General features: G+C 62.6%; 2 protein-coding genes and 1 non-coding gene across 4 annotated transcripts in view; all 3 read left to right on the top strand.

The window, feature by feature from the left end:
* Positions 1-23: 23 nt before the first annotated feature.
* Positions 24-95, top strand: TRNAM-CAU (transfer RNA methionine (anticodon CAU)). Its single transcript has one exon. It is a non-coding gene; the product is annotated as a tRNA-Met (tRNA).
* A 390-nt stretch (positions 96-485) lies between these two features.
* NPR1 (natriuretic peptide receptor 1) lies at positions 486-9,654 on the top strand. The gene is given in 22 exon segments (XM_031609692.2): positions 486-1,197; positions 1,914-2,035; positions 2,038-2,115; positions 2,425-2,538; positions 3,273-3,408; positions 3,775-3,866; positions 3,946-4,081; positions 4,155-4,239; positions 4,324-4,444; positions 4,560-4,634; positions 4,704-4,781; positions 4,851-4,955; positions 5,070-5,141; positions 5,229-5,388; positions 5,464-5,619; positions 6,441-6,609; positions 6,685-6,831; positions 7,148-7,340; positions 7,435-7,609; positions 8,579-8,677; positions 8,746-8,837; positions 9,366-9,654. Coding segments are annotated over 22 exon segments (3,150 nt in total). The 5' UTR covers positions 486-515; the 3' UTR covers positions 9,429-9,654.
* Positions 9,655-10,578: 924 nt separating this feature from the next.
* Positions 10,579-15,082, top strand: part of INTS3 (integrator complex subunit 3) — a 28,471-nt gene continuing 23,967 nt past the window's right edge. For both annotated transcript variants that reach the window (XM_090126894.1, XM_090126895.1), the window contains exons 1-3: positions 10,579-10,904; positions 13,326-13,409; positions 14,338-14,421. In XM_090126894.1, the coding sequence (XP_089983020.1) occupies positions 10,806-10,904; positions 13,326-13,409; positions 14,338-14,421 (267 nt within the window). In that variant the 5' untranslated portion in view covers positions 10,579-10,805. The remainder of the gene's footprint in view (positions 10,905-13,325; positions 13,410-14,337; positions 14,422-15,082) is intronic.

Raw genomic sequence — 15,082 nt, 5'->3', positions numbered from 1 at the left:
GCGGTAGGGAGGTGTTAACAAGCAGCAGAGTGGCGCAGCGGAAGCGTGCTGGGCCCATAACCCAGAGGTCGATGGATCGAAACCATCCTCTGCTAGCTGAAATCTTTTCCCTCTCGCCCAGTCTGTTTTTTCTCATTAGTGCTTTTATTAAGTAATTTAATTGCCGCCGTCGCCTCCAGCGCCGCGCAGTGCTGCCCCGCGGGCCGCTCCGACTCCATCGCGGGGCGGACCGGCGGTGGGCGCCGCGCGTGGGGTCGCCCCTCCGGCGGGACGGGAGGGGGCGGCGCGGGGCGATCCTCCCGGCGCGGGGTCCGTCGGCTCTCAGCCCCACGCAGCTCCGCACCGCGCCGCCCCACGCGGGATCCCCCCGCCCCGTGGACGCGCACGCACACGGACACGCGTGGGGCGGGGTTGGCGGCGGGCGGGCACGAAGGGGTTAAGGCGGCGATGGGCGCAGCCCTCCGTCGCGGCCGGGGAAGGACGGGCCGGGCGCGGGGACGGGGCCACTCGCGGCGATGCCGGCGGTGCTGTGCGGGGCGCTGCTGCTGTGCGGGGCGCTGTGCGGGGCCCGCGGGGCCGCGCTGACGCTGGCGGTGGTGCTGCCCGAGCGGAATCTCTCCTACCCGTGGGCTTGGCCGCGCGTGGGACCCGCCGTGCGCCTGGCGGCCGCCGCCGTGAACGCGCGTGGGGATCTCCTGCCCGGCCACGCGCTGCGCTGGGTGTTCGGCAGCAGCGAGGACCGGCACGGTTTGTGCTCCGAGATGGCAGCGCCGCTCGCCGCCGTGGATCTGCGGCTCGCCCACCACCCCGCAGCCTTCGTGGGGCCGGGCTGCGTGTACGCGGCCGCGCCGGTCGCGCGTTTCACGAGCCATTGGGGGCTGCCGCTGGTGACGGCGGGGGCCGAGGCGCACGGCTTCGACGACAAACGCGAGCAGTTCGCGCTGACGACGCGCGTGGGGCCGAGCCACCGCAAACTGGGCGAGCTGGGAGTGCGGCTGCACCGGCGCTACGGGTGGGCGCGGCGGGCGCTGCTCGTCTACTGGGACGAGAGGGTGGACGACCGGCCGTGCTTCTTCGCGGCCGAAGGGCTCTACGTGCAGCTGCCGACGCTGCGCAACATGACGGTCCTCGACGTGGTGTTCCGCCACCGCGGGAATTACTCCTTCATCATCCAAGAGATCCGGCAGAAAGGGCGCGGTGAGTGCGGGGCGGTGCGGGGCGGTGCGGGGCGCGGAGCCTCGCGGCGGTGCGGTGCTCCCTCCCCGCCGGGGGTGCGCGGGGCGGTGCGGTGCGGAGCGGCCGCCCGAAGGGGAGAGCCGGAGCGCACAGGTGTGTGCGGGTGAGAGCCGATGTGCGGGGCTCGGTGCGGTACAGACGGCCGTGCCGAGCTGCAAACAGGTGCGCACCGATCCGATCCGCAGGGCTGCACGCCCGTGTGCGCACCGCACAGCGCTGGGGGCGGTCCGGCACGCGTGGGACCCTCGCGCGGCGCCGCAGCCCGGAGTCGTCCGAATGCCCCCCCCTCCCGCCCCACTCCACCTTCCTCATCCCCCGGAACGGCGGCATCGGGGCTGCAGTGCTGCCCGTCCGCACCCGGTGGACCCGGGGGGGGCACCGTCGGGATCGCGGGCGCCGATCCGGGAGGAGGAAACGGTGTCGGGAAAACAGGAAACATCGGGCCGAGCCCCGGGGGGGGGGGGGGGGGGGGGAGCGGCGGGCAGCGACCCCTCAGTGTCCCCCTCCGGTCCCACTGGGGCTGTAGCGCACATCGGGCGGGGTGCAGCGCGGGTGGGCACCGCGCGTTTGTAACCGTTGTTAGCGGTACATCTGCGGGGGGTCTGGGGGGGGGAGTTCACCGCCCCCATTGGGCTCGCACCCCGGGGGTGGCCGTGCCGTGACCCACCGCCCCGCAGTGGTGTACGTGTGCTGCGCTCCGGACACGTTGCGGGAGTTGATGCTGCAGGCGTGGCGAGAGGGGCTGACGCGAGGAGATTTCGCCTTCTTCTACATCGACATCTTCGGGGCCAGCCTGCAGGGGGGGGGCGATTCCCCGACCCCCAACGACCCTGGAAGCGCGGGGACCGCCACGACGACAGCGCCCGGGAGGCCTTCCAGGTGGGCGGCGGACCCCCATCCCCAAATCTCGGCACCCCCCCACGGGTGAAGCAGCCCCGGGCGCACACCCACGTGCAAATCCTCTCCCACCGGCGCTGCCCCCCCCTTCTTTCCCCCCCTCTGCCCACCCCCTGCTCACTGCTGGCAGCTCTGTTGGAGGAAGGAAGCGACATTCATTTCCCCAGGTCCCAGCGGTGCCTGCTGCTATTAATAAGGGCGGCACGAAGCCAGCCCTGCCCGGGGCTCGGGGACCCTCCGTGGGCCGAACCGCTGCCAGCCCCCCCATGTCCCTTCCACCCCCACCCCCAGGCCGTCACCATCATCACCTACAAAGAGCCCGAGAACCCCGAGTACCGACCCTTCGTGGCGCGGCTGAAGGAGGAGGCGCTGACCCACTTCAACTTCACCATGAAGGACGGACTGGTGAGGAGTGGGGACACAGGGACGGGGCGGGGACACGGGGTGGAGCTGGGGACGTTGGGGTGAGGGGACGTGGGATGGGGATGGGGACGCTGAGGACTTGGGATAGAGATGGGGACGTTGGGGTGAGGGGGTGTGGGATGGAGCTGGGGACGTTGGGATGAGGGGCACTGATGATATGGGATGGAACTGGAGGCATTGGGGTGAGGGACACTGATGACATGGGGTAGAGGTGGGGACTTTGGGATGAGGGGACATGGATGGATCTGGGGACACTGAGGATATGGGATGGAGATGGGGACATTGGGATGAGGGGATGTGGGATGGAGCTGGGGACGCTGAGGACATGGGATAGAAGTGGAGACATTGGGAGATGTGGGGACTGAGGATACGGGATGGAGCTGGGGACATTGGGATGAGGGGACATGGATGGAACTGGCGACACTGAGGACATGGGATGGAGATGGGGACATTGGGATGAGGGACACTGTTGATATGGGATGGAGCTGGGGACATTGGAGTGAGGGGATGTGGAATGGAGCTGGGGACACTGGTGTGAGGGACACTGAGGGCATGGGATAGAGATGGGAACATTGGGATGAGAGGACACGGGATGGAGCTGGCGCTGCTGGGATGGGACGCAGGACAGAGCCAGGCTGCTGGGGGTGGTGGCACACAGAGATGTGGGGCTGTTGGGGATGAGGGGCCGCCGTTCCCACCCCGCTCTGTGCCCTCAGATGAACTTCATCGCGGCCGCCTTCCACGACGGGGTTTTGCTCTACGCTCACGCCATCAATGAGACCCTGCAGCGCGGCGGCTCCGTCACCAACGCCTCCGCCATCACCCAGCAGATGTGGAACCGCACCTTCTATGGTGGGTGTCCATCCCATCCCCATCCCCTTTCCATCCCATCCCATCCCATCCCATCCCATCCCATCCCCTTTCCATCCCATCCCATCCCCATCCCCGTCCCATCTCATCCCCAATCCATCCAAATCCCCACCTTCATCTCCATTCCCATCCCTGTTCCATCTCCACCTCCACCCCCATCCCATCCCCTCCCCATCCCACAGGACTTACTGCCACCCCACAGCCCCACTCCCAGGTGGGTGTTTTGGGGTCAGACTAAGCAGGACGAGGCTGTGCCCCCACAGGGCACACAGAGCCGCTGCCCCCATCACCACTCTCCCCATTCTGGGGTCTCCAGCCCCCCCCCCCAAACCCCTCATTCATCCCCAGGCGTCACCGGGTTCCTGAGGATTGATGAGAATGGGGACCGGGAGAGCGACTACACACTATGGGACATGGACCCTACGAGTGGGGACTTCCAGGTGGGAGCTGCACTGGGACAGGGACACCCCACAGCCCCACAGGGATGTTCTGAAGCCCCCCTCTTTCCCCCCCACCCAGATCGTGGCCAACTACAACGGCACCACCAAGGAGCTCCATATGGTACCGGGACGTGACATCCATTGGCCAGGGAACACCGTCCCCTCCGACGTCCCCCCCTGTGGCTTTGACCACAGTGACCCACAGTGCCGCAAGGGTGAGCAGTGGATGGGTGGGGGTACGACCCAGGGGGGCCCACAGCCCCTCACCACCCCCCTCTCACCCTACAGCCAACCTGAGCATGTTGGAGGTGCTGTCCCTGGCGCTCAGCCTCGTCCTGCTGGCCATCACCGTCATCTCCTTCTTCATCTACAGGTGGGACGTGGGGAGGGGGTGGCTGGGGGTGGAGGAGGGGCGAGGGGGGACCCGTGGGGGGTCTCACCCTGTGGTTGGGTGCAGGAAGCTGCAGCTGGAGAAGGAGCTGGCGGCCGAGTTGTGGCGCGTGCGCTGGGAGGACCTGCAGATGAGCAGCATGGAGAAGCATCTGCGCAGCGCCGGCAGCAAGCTCACCCTGTCCCTGGTGGGTGTCTGCTGCACCCCCTGCGGTGGGAACGGGATGGGATGGAGTGGGGATGGGGTGGGGATGGGGTGGGGGTGGGGTGGGGATGAGCTCATCCCACGTCCTTCCCCCCCAGAGGGGCTCCAACTACGGCTCGCTGATGACAGCAGAGGGGCAGTTCCAGGTCTACGCCAAGACGGCGTATTACAAGGTATGGGGACACGGGAGTGGGGCTGGGGACCCCCCCCCAGAGGGCACCCACCGCCCCTCCTGTCCCCAGGGCAACCTGGTGGCCATCAAGCACCTCAACCGCAAGCGGATCGAGCTGACGCGCAAGGTCCTGTTCGAGCTGAAGCACGTAGGTGGGGCTGGGGAGGGCTGGGGGTCCCCGCAGTGGGGCAGAGCCCCACACTTTGCTGCCCCTCAGATGCGAGATGTCCAAAACGAACACCTGACGCGCTTCATCGGCGCCTGCACCGATCCCCCAAACATCTGCATCCTGACTGAGTACTGCCCGCGGGGGAGCCTGCAGGTGCCGGGGGGTCCCTGCACCCTGGGGGGACCCATTGCACACAGCCCACCCCGTGTTGGGTGCATGGTGGCCCTGGGGTGGGGGGACAGCGCTGTGCCCTCCCTGCATCCGCAGGACATCCTGGAGAACGAGAGCATCACTCTGGACTGGATGTTCCGCTACTCCCTCACTCTTGACATCGTTAAGGTAACGAGCCGGTTCCCACAAAGAACCCCATTCCCACTGTGGGGGGGGTGGGGGACCGTGTCCAACCCCCCCACCCCACCCTGCCAGGGGATGCAGTTCCTGCACAACGGCGTCATCATGTCCCACGGCAACCTCAAGTCCTCCAACTGCGTGGTGGACAGCCGCTTCGTGCTGAAGATCACCGACTACGGGCTGGAGAGCTTCCGCGTGGCTCCAGACGGCGACGATTCCCACGCGCTGTTTGCCAGTGAGCCCCGTCCCGCTGAGCCCCGCGCTCCGTCCCCGACGTCCCTGCCCGGCTGACCCCGTCCTGGTGCCGCAGAGAAGCTGTGGACGGCGCCGGAGCTGCTGAGGATGGAGGTACCGCCGGCCCGCGGCACGCAGAAGGGTGATGTGTACAGCTTTGGCATCATCCTGCAAGAGATCGCGCTGCGCAACGGCGTCTTCTACGTGGAGGGAATGGACCTGAGCCCCAAAGGTGAGGGGGAAGTGGGGGCATCGCCTGGGATGGGCTGGGCTGGGGGCTTTGACCCAGTGGTGGGTTCTTGGATGGGCTGTTGGGTTCTTAAACCTACTGTTGGGTTCTTGGATGGGCTGTTGGCTTGTTGGATGGGCTGTTGCGTTCTTGGATGGGCTATTGGGTTCTTGGACTCACTGTTGGGCTCATGGATGGGCTATTGGGTTCTTGAAAGGACTGTTGGGTTCTTAAACCTATTGTTGGGTTTTTGGACGGGCTGTTGGGTCTTTGGTAGGATTATTGGGTTCTTGGAAGGGCTGTTGGCTTCTTGGAAGGGCTGTTGGCTTCTTGGATGGGCTGTTGGCTTCTTGGAAGGGCTGTTGTGTTCTTGGATGGGCTATTGGGTTCTTGGACTCACTGTTGGGCTCATGGATGGGCTATTGGGTTCTTGAAAGGGCTGTTGGGCTCTTAAACCTATTGTTGGGTTCTTGGATGGGCTGTTAGGTCTGTGGAAGGGTTATTGGGTTCTTGGATGGGCTGTTGGGCTCATGGATGGGCTACTGGATTCTTGAATGGGCTGTTGGGTTCTTAAACCTATTGTTGGGTTCTTGGATGGGTTGTCGGGCTCATGGATGAGCTGCTGGGTTTTTGTATGTGCTGTTGGGTTCTTAAACCTATTGCTGGGTTCTTAGATGTGCTGTTGGGTTCTTGGACAGGCTTTTGGATTCTTGGAGGCACTGTCGGGTTCATGGATCTGCTGTTTGGGTTTATTGTTGGAGCCGCTGTTGGGTTCTTGGACTTGTTGGGTTATTGGACCTACTGATGGGTGCTCATCTCTGCAGAGATCATCGAGCGGGTGAAGAGTGGGGAGCGCCCCAGCTTCCGCCCCTCGGCCAACGTGGGGTGCCACATGGAGGAGCTGGGCCAGCTCATGCAGCACTGCTGGGCCGAGGACGTCCTGGAGCGCCCCGACTTCAACCAGATCAAGGTCCAGCTCCGCAAGTTCAACAGGTGCCTCCACCTCCCACCGCCCCACAGGAGGAGCCCCCAAACGTCCCCACGCAACCACTGACCCCTCTGCTGCAGGGAGAGCAGCAGCAACATCCTGGACAACCTGCTGTCACGCATGGAGCAGTACGCCAACAACCTGGAGGAGCTGGTGGAGGAGCGCACCCAGGCTTACCTGGAGGAGAAGCGCAAGGCTGAGGCTCTGCTCTACCAAATCCTGCCCCAGTGAGCGCCGGGGGCCCAACCCCCATAACCCCCACCCCAAAACCAGCATCCCCTTCCTTCCTCCTGCTGGGTGTGCTCTGCATGACTGGAGCCACGCGGAGGGGCTGGGAGACCCGGGGAACCCCGCGATGGGGTGGGGTGATCAGAGGGACTGCGAATCCCAAGGACCCCCCTACAGGTTGGGGTGCCCAAAGGACGCCCAACCCAACGATGGGTCTCCCAGCGATGGAGACCCCCAGGAGCACGGCATGATGTGTGGGGTTGGGGACATCCAGAGGGGCCGCGTCCCCCCTCACCCACCTCCCCGTGTCCCCAGCTCGGTGGCGGAGCAGCTGAAGCGTGGGGAGACGGTGCAGGCGGAGGCGTTTGACAGCGTCACCATCTACTTCAGCGACATCGTGGGCTTCACGGCGCTGTCGGCCGAGAGCACCCCGATGCAGGTGGTGACGCTGCTCAACGACCTCTACACCTGCTTCGACGCCATCATCGACAACTTCGACGTCTACAAGGTGGGGATGCGGGGTCGTCATCATCGTCCCCCCCCTCCTCTGGGATGGCGATGACCTCACATCGCATCCCCCCCCCCCGGCGATGTCCCTCCAGGTGGAGACCATCGGGGATGCCTACATGGTGGTGTCGGGGCTGCCGGTGCGCAATGGGAAGCTGCACGCACGCGAGGTGGCTCGCATGGCTCTGGCATTGCTGGATGCTGTCCGGTCCTTCCGCATCCGCCACCGGCCGCAGCAGCAGCTCCGGCTGCGCATCGGCATCCATACGGGTCAGCGGGGGGGGGGGGGTGTCCATAGGGGGTGTTGGGGTGGAGATGGGGATGTGGTATCTGTAGGGGATGTTGGGGGTGGGGATGGGGATGTTGGAGTGGGGATGGGGATGTGGCATCCATTAGGGATTTGGGGTGGAGATGGGGATGTGGCATCCATAAGGGATGTTGGGATTGGGAGGTGGATGTTGGAGTGGGGATGGGGATGTTGGAGTGGGGATGGGGATGTTGGAGTGGGGATGGGGATGTGGCATCCATAAGGGATGTTGGGATGGGGATGGGGATGTTGGAGTAGGGATGGGAACGTGGCATCCATAGGGGATGTTGGGATTGGGAGGTGGATGTTGGAGTGGGGATGGGGATGTGGCATCCATTAGGGATGTTGGGGTGGAGATGGGGATGTGGCATCCATAAGGGATGTTGGGATTGGGAGGTGGATGTTGGGTGGGGATGGGGATGTTGGGATTGGCATGGGGATGTTGGAGTGGGGATGGGGACATTGGGGTGGGGACATGGCATCCATAGGGGATGTTGGGATGGGGACGGGGACGTTGGTTTTGGGATGGGGACACAGTGCCCATGGGGCGTTGGGATGGTGATGAAGACATTGGAGTGGGGGTGAGGATATGGGGATGGGGATGGAGATGTTGGGGAGGGGATGGGGACATGGCATCTGTAGGGGTATGGGGATGAGGATGGGTGTGTTGGAGTGGGGATGGGGATACTGGGGTGGGGATGGGGACATGGCATCCATAGGGGATGTTGGGATGGGAATAGGGACATGGCACCCATGTGGGTGACTGGGGTTGGGATGGAGACATGGCATCCAAATGGGTCAGCGGGTTGGGCTGGGGAAATGGCACCCACATTGGTCAGAGAGGACAATATGGGGTCAGAGGGGATAAGGACAGAGAGGTGGCAAACGTGGGTGAGGGGGGGTGTGCTGGGGGCTCACTGGGGGCCACGCAGGGCCCGTCTGTGCCGGTGTGGTGGGCCTGAAGATGCCCCGGTACTGCCTCTTTGGGGACACTGTGAACACGGCCTCACGCATGGAGTCCAACGGCGAAGGTGAGGGTGTGGGGCCAGATGGGGGTCGGGGGGCACCCGTGGGTGCTGATGGGGCCGTTCCCATCCAGCCCTGAAGATCCACATCTCGGCGGTGACCAAAGCGGTGCTGGAGGAGTTCGGCTGCTTCGAGTTGGAGCTGCGGGGTGATGTGGAGATGAAGGTGAGCAGCCGCAGCCCCAACCCACCCCAGGGGGGTCCCAGCGACCCCCCAGTTGGGTCCCACCCAATGGGTAATGGATACCTTCTGTACCCCAAAACCAGTGGGGCCACAGGCACTCCCTACACCTCCATCCAATGGGGCAATGGGAACCCAAGGGTCCTGATCCCAATGGGGCAATGGGAACCCATGGGTCCTGATCCCAATGGGGCAATGGGAACCCATGGGTCCTGATCCCAATGGGGCAATGGGAACCCAAGGGTCCTGATCCCAATGGGGCAATGGGAAACCCATGGGTCCTGATCCCAATGGGGCAGTGGGATCCTTTGGTCCCCTATCCCAACCAAACAGTGGCCATTCTCATTACCCCAATCCCAATGGGCCATGGGCGCTCCTGGACCCCAATGGGAACCCACTGAGCTCTCATCCCAGTGGGGTGCCCCCCTAAATCCCCCCCACGCTCTGTCCAGAGCCCTCGAAGTCCCCCAGCCCCATTGGGGTAACGGAGCTCCCTGTGCCCCCCACCCACAGGGGAAGGGCAAAGTCCGGACCTACTGGCTGCTGGGGGAGCGCGGGAGCAGCACGCGGGGCTGAGCCCCCCCCCCCAATACCCGGAGCCCCCCGGGTGGGGCCATAGGGGGACGAACCCCCCCGCTCCGTGGGGGGGGTGGGGGGGGCTGAGCCCGGTACCGACCGCGACGGTGAGCGGAGGAGCGGGACGGGGCGGCCCCGTGTCCCGGTGCGGATCGGTCCCCCCCCCCCCCGGGGCGGCGGCACCGGAGCGATGGATTTTTTTGTAATAAAGCTGTGTGTGCGCAGGCGCCGTGCGGTCTTTGCGTGTCTGTATCTCACCCCCCCCCCCACCCCGGACCCCTCCTCATTTCACGGGTCCCATTGAGCCATGGGTGCACCCCCTCTCGGGCCCCGTGCCCCCCCCACCCCTCTGCAGGGAACACGTGGGGGGGCTCAGGGGAACGGAGGAGAGAGAACTGGGGGGGACGATATGAGGTGGGGGTCGTGGGGGGGGGGGTGGAGGCGTTCCACCTGGGGAGACCTATAGGGGTCGGGGGGTCCTGGCAGCTCATGAGCACGAGATGGGTCGGGGGGGCTCGGCTGTGCCCGCTCGGGAGGTATTTGGGATCCGCGCCGTCCCGGGGGTCCTGGTGCTCCCATCCCATCCCATCCCATCCCATCCCATCCCATCCCATCCCATCCCATCCCACCGCATCCCACCCCATCCCGGGAGCCCCGCGTGCCCCGATCCTGCGAAGGGGGGCGTGGTCTCTCCGCACCCAGACCCCGCCTCCACCTTCTCATTGGTCTACCCGCGCGGCTCGACTCCGCCCCTCCACCCCCTGCCACTCAAAACCATCTTTCCTCTTCCATTGGCCAACGAGAGGGAGGGGCGGCAGCTTCCGGCGGCGTGCGCTTCCTCTTCCGCCCGGGCCCTCCCGTCCCTTTCCTAGTGACTTCCGGCCGGCGGCGCTGGGCGGGGGGCGCGCAGCCGCCGCTCCCCTCCCCCGGTACCGAAACCCCCTCCGCTGCCACCGCTCCAGGCCCGGTTCGGCCCGGCGGCAGCCGCAGCGCTCGCCCCGTCCTCCGGGGCAGCTGTCAGCCCCGGTGCCTCCCCGTACCCCCGGGGCTCTCTGTCCCACAGGCCCCCATAGCCCAGCACGGCGGCAGGGGGGGCCCAAGCGTGGTCGAAGAGCAGCCCCCCCCCCCCCACCCCCAACCTCCCCCCCACATCCCACCCCCCCCCCGTGTTCCCCGCCTCACGCACGGGCCTGGTGACCCCCGCACACCCCCAGTGCCGGAGCGCGGAGGTACCGGGGGGTGCCCGTAGAGCCCCCCCATCCCCCAGCCGGGAAGGACTGGGGGGGGCAGCCGGGATTAAACTGGGGGCGTAGAGGGGGGGCTCCTCTCAGGCTAAGCCGCCCCCCCCGCCTCGGGTAGGGGCTCCCCCCGGCAGCAATGGAGGTGCAGAAGGGGAAGGGGGGAGCGGCAGGAGGAGGAGGAGGAGGCAAGTTGCTGCTCTCCACCCTTCTGGATGCCAAGGATGAGTTGGAGGAGGTAGGTGTGAAAGGGGGGGAAGAGGGGAGGGGGCTGCGAGGTGGGCAGGGGGACGTGTGCTGCTCCCATCCCTGCAGGGGTGGGGTAATGGGGAGCTGAACCAGAGCTGAGCCACACGTTGGGCTTTTCTTCTCACAGCATGGCTGAGAGGTTCCCACACGTAGGGAGGGTTTGGGGCTCCCCAGGAGCACCGGGGCTGTCAGCAGTGACTGGGAGGTGGGAGGGGGAGCTGGGCTCAGGGCTGTGAGGCTGTGGGTGCTGCATCTCCTCGGCCCTTCTGCAGTACTGGAGCACGTCTGGTTCGCAGGGGGAGCAGCTGTGGGCCTCCGACCCGGGCTGGGGTTCTGGTTTTCCCCCCCTGGATGGCTGTGCTGATGGGAGAGAAGGATTATTTATTGTGGGGTGGAAACGTGTACTTATGGCTTGAGAAGCAGAGCAGATTGAGAAAACATCACGCAGGATTTCAGCTATAGGAGAAAAACAGGGAGGCAACTGGAACGGCTGGGTCTCGAGGTCTGGAGTCGGAGTGTATTTATGTTCCGAGCACCCAGCAGTCCCTGTGTGTGCTTTGGGTCCCATCCAGCTGTGGTTGAGCCGTTCCCAGGTCGGCCCAGCGCAGCTCTGCCTGCCTGGCATGGATCTGCTGGGATTTGGGGCACAGCCAGCATCGGCTCCACCACGCAGACAGAGCCCAGGATGGAGAGGTGACCATGAGACGCCTCCCAGCAGCTGCTCTTCCATCCTTACTTCTCTGCTGGAAGCAAGCCTGGTTTGATAGCACAAGCTCAGCTATCAGCAGTACTCCCAAGCATGGCAGCACTGTTGGATTTACCACCACGAGTTTGTTTCTCATGTTAAGAGCTCAACAAATGCAGAATGTGCCCGAAAACCCACGCGTGCTCATCGTGTGTTCAAAGTCATCTGGCTGCAAAGTTCAGATGGAAGCTGTTGCCTTCCCCTCCAGCAGCAGTTGGAGCTGATGGCTGCTGGGCACATCGGTTTGATGGAGGTGAACGGAGGGCTGGAGCTCACTGGGACTTCTCATGCTGACACGAAGACGTCCCTCTTGCTCTGCTGTGGGTTTTGGCAGAGCTTTTGCTGCAGTCTGAGCTGTTATGGTTGCTCAGAGGTGGAAGTTCAGTTTTCTTGTGGCTTGTGTGCCCAGCAGCAGCAAGCTGGTACATCTTCTGCTTGTCCACGAGCTCTGCCCCGTCAGCCCTGGGAGCAAAGACATGAATTGGTGCTGAACCTCCTGCAAAGCTCTTCTGGTGGCTCTTGGCTGCGTTCTCTGCCAACAAGTTGTCTTCCTTCGTGCTGGGGTTCTCCTGACTTTGTCTCTCAGGATCTCGTTCTCCCTTTCAAATAATTCATCTGCTTTGGAGTGAGGATTTTTGTGGCTGCCCTATTGCTTTTTCATAATGCCATAGCTGGGCCTCCAACCAAGCCTGTGTGACAGAGGCATTATCTCTGCGTTACTGACCAGCGCATCTTCTTTCATATCACCTCCCAGTGGAGATCTGCTGACCCTTTTCTCAACAAATTCTTCCCCGCCGCCCCTTTGATGTGCAAAGGAGCCCTCAAGCAGCTCCGTAATCTGAGTGTTCTGATTGCACAGCAGTAATGAGCAGACACCACCAGCTCCAAAGGGACTGCAGGGATGTCTGTTCTGCTCAGGCTTTCCCTGCCCCAGAGATGGGCACAGCTGTTCCTGAGGGAACCATCGCAGGGAACCTCAGTGGGCTCTGTGCTGAAGGAGGTGTCACACATCAGCACCTCCAGGCCCTGCAAATGTTGTGTTTTCACCACCGAAACAGCCAGAGCCAGCAGTTGTTGTTACAGGAGAGCTGACCTGCAAAAAAAGCTGCTGTGGGAGCTCTCACTGTTTGCTTCCCCAGTCCTGTTACGTTGGTGCTGTCGTGACGTTCTGCGTGTTGGAGAGCCCTTCCCATCATCTCGTAGGGATGCTCGTGTGGAAACATCGTCTGCTCCTGCTGCTCTGGGCCAGGAGTTGCTCAGACATTGAGCAGCAGAGATCCCTGGGCTGCTGGATGGGCTCAAGAGGCCTCGCAGGGCCCTGGGTGCTCCGGCTCAGCCGTGCCATGGCTGGAGCAGCTCTGTGGCTCCTGCAGGTGAGGAGCCCAGCTCCATCCCAGCTCTGCACGCTGCCTCTTTGTCCCCCCCATCCAAATGGCACCACTATTGGTGTCACTGAATAACAACACCTTTCCTTTTTGGCTCTTGGGATGCTGTCAGCAGAGCATTTCCAACCCAAACCTGTGCATAGAGGAGTGTTTGTGAAGCACCTCATCCCTGCTGGCTGGGAGCTGAGGGTGCTGCTGGTGCCGTGGGCTGAGCTGTGGGTTCTGAGCAGCACCCTGTGCTCATCCCATGCGCTGCTGATGGTGCTTTGCTGTGTTTCAGAGGCTGGAGAGGTGTGTGGGCATCGTGACTTCGCTGACCAACGGGCTGTCAGAGCGAGAGGCCAACGATGCCCTCAATGCACACGTAAGTGTCATCTCCCCCAGAGGGGTGAAATTCAGCCTGGAAGGAATAGTTCAGGCTGTGCTGTGGGTGTGCCAGCCGTGAGCAAGCACAGAGAGCAGAGGGGCATTAGGAGGGAACGGAGCCTGCTGTGTTCTCCCTGTTCTTAAACCTGTCTGGGAGCTATTAACAGCTAAAAGACAAAACACTGCTGGTTTTGATCCTCGCCTAGGATTGTGTTTGGGAGCCAATTCCTTGCTGAGAGCTGAGTGTCCACCAGTGTGTGAGCACTGCGGGGCTGTTGCTGCTCACGTGCTCCCGGTGTTTGCGTTTCTGATGTATTTTTGTACTCCTGCACTGCTCAGCTTTTTCTTGGCCTCCAAAGAGGCTGAGTGCAGACCACTGGAAAGGGCAGGTTCAGTCCTTCAGATGAAGGATGGAGCATTTATTTCTATCTCTGCGTGGTCTTAAAATACTCGGCGGCACGCTGCAGATGTTACCGTATAAGGAGAGCTGTTGTGTTACATCCCAGCAGCTCTCAGATATGTTAGATGTGTTTTTTTCTCCCCAGAACACCTTGGGCTCTTGGAATGAGTGGCACAAAATTGCCTTTCCTTAATGGGAAGAAGGTTGGCGAGGCAGGCTGGGCACACAGAGCACTGCATGGCCGGGCAGGTTGTGGAAGTCTCCTCCAAGAGGAGGCTCAGAGCTGCAGTGCTGAGCGTTGGTGTGCACTGTTCTGTTTGCAAAGCATCCTGAAACAGCCCCAAATCTCCCTGCACTGCGAGGTTTGCACCAGTGCTACCATCACCAGTGTGCAAACCTCAGGGAGGTGTTTGCTGTCCCAATTTGTGATTCCCTTTCATTGCTTCAAGAAGAGCTTCCCTTTCCATTTGCCTTCCTGACCGTCTCCTAGCACTGCCTGCTCACTGACAGCACTCTTCTCTTTCAGATATGCAAAGGAGCCTCCCAGCACGAGGAGATCTGCCTGGGGCTTTTCACTCTGGTCCTGACCGAACCCACTCAGGCACAGAAGGTAAAGGTTTGCACCCATCGGTGTGCGCAGTGTTGATGCATGAGGGGTTCTGCCTTCCAAGCAGCAGCAGGCACAGCCCAGCACACCGAGCCGTGTTTATAAGAGCTAATAGAGCTCTTGTAAGAGTTAATGTGTGTCAGCACAACAACTTTGGGCCATTCTGGTTTGGTTACATCCCTGTGGCACAGGCAATGCAGCAGCTGCTGGGAGGAAGGGCTGCCACCAGGGAGGGGTGGTTGGGTCCTTTCACAGCCCCAGGGTTAATTCATTTTCATTGTGGGAGGAGAGTACAGAGGCTTCAAGAAGCTGGAGAGCCCTTCCCAGCCTCTGCCTTCCCCTTGGAGGCCCGGCAGGGATCTGTGTGTTATAGGTTGGCTGTAGATGCCTCCAGAAATAATGGGGCTCTGGAGGAGAGGCATTCAATTCCTGGAGAAAATTGCGTCTTAGCTGTTGGCCTCTATTAATTTTGCACAGCAGATTTAATTTCTAAGCAACCCTTTTTTTTTCTTTTTTTTCTTCTTTTTAACGTTGCTGCAAAGTGTGGTTTTTCAAACTGCTGTTAGCCATCCCCGTGAAGATGAATGCTGTGTGTTCTGAGCATCTCAGCTGCGGTTTGGCGCTGCAAACAGGGAGCTGGAAGTGATGTTGTGCTGCAGGAAGG

This window comes from Phasianus colchicus, chromosome 30 (genome assembly GCF_987193195.1).
Source record: "Phasianus colchicus chromosome 30, bPhaCol1.hap1.1, whole genome shotgun sequence".
Classification (NCBI taxonomy): Eukaryota; Metazoa; Chordata; class Aves; order Galliformes; family Phasianidae; genus Phasianus; species Phasianus colchicus.
The sequence above is the reverse complement of the archived record's forward strand: the minus strand, read 5'-3'. Positions and strand labels throughout refer to the sequence as shown.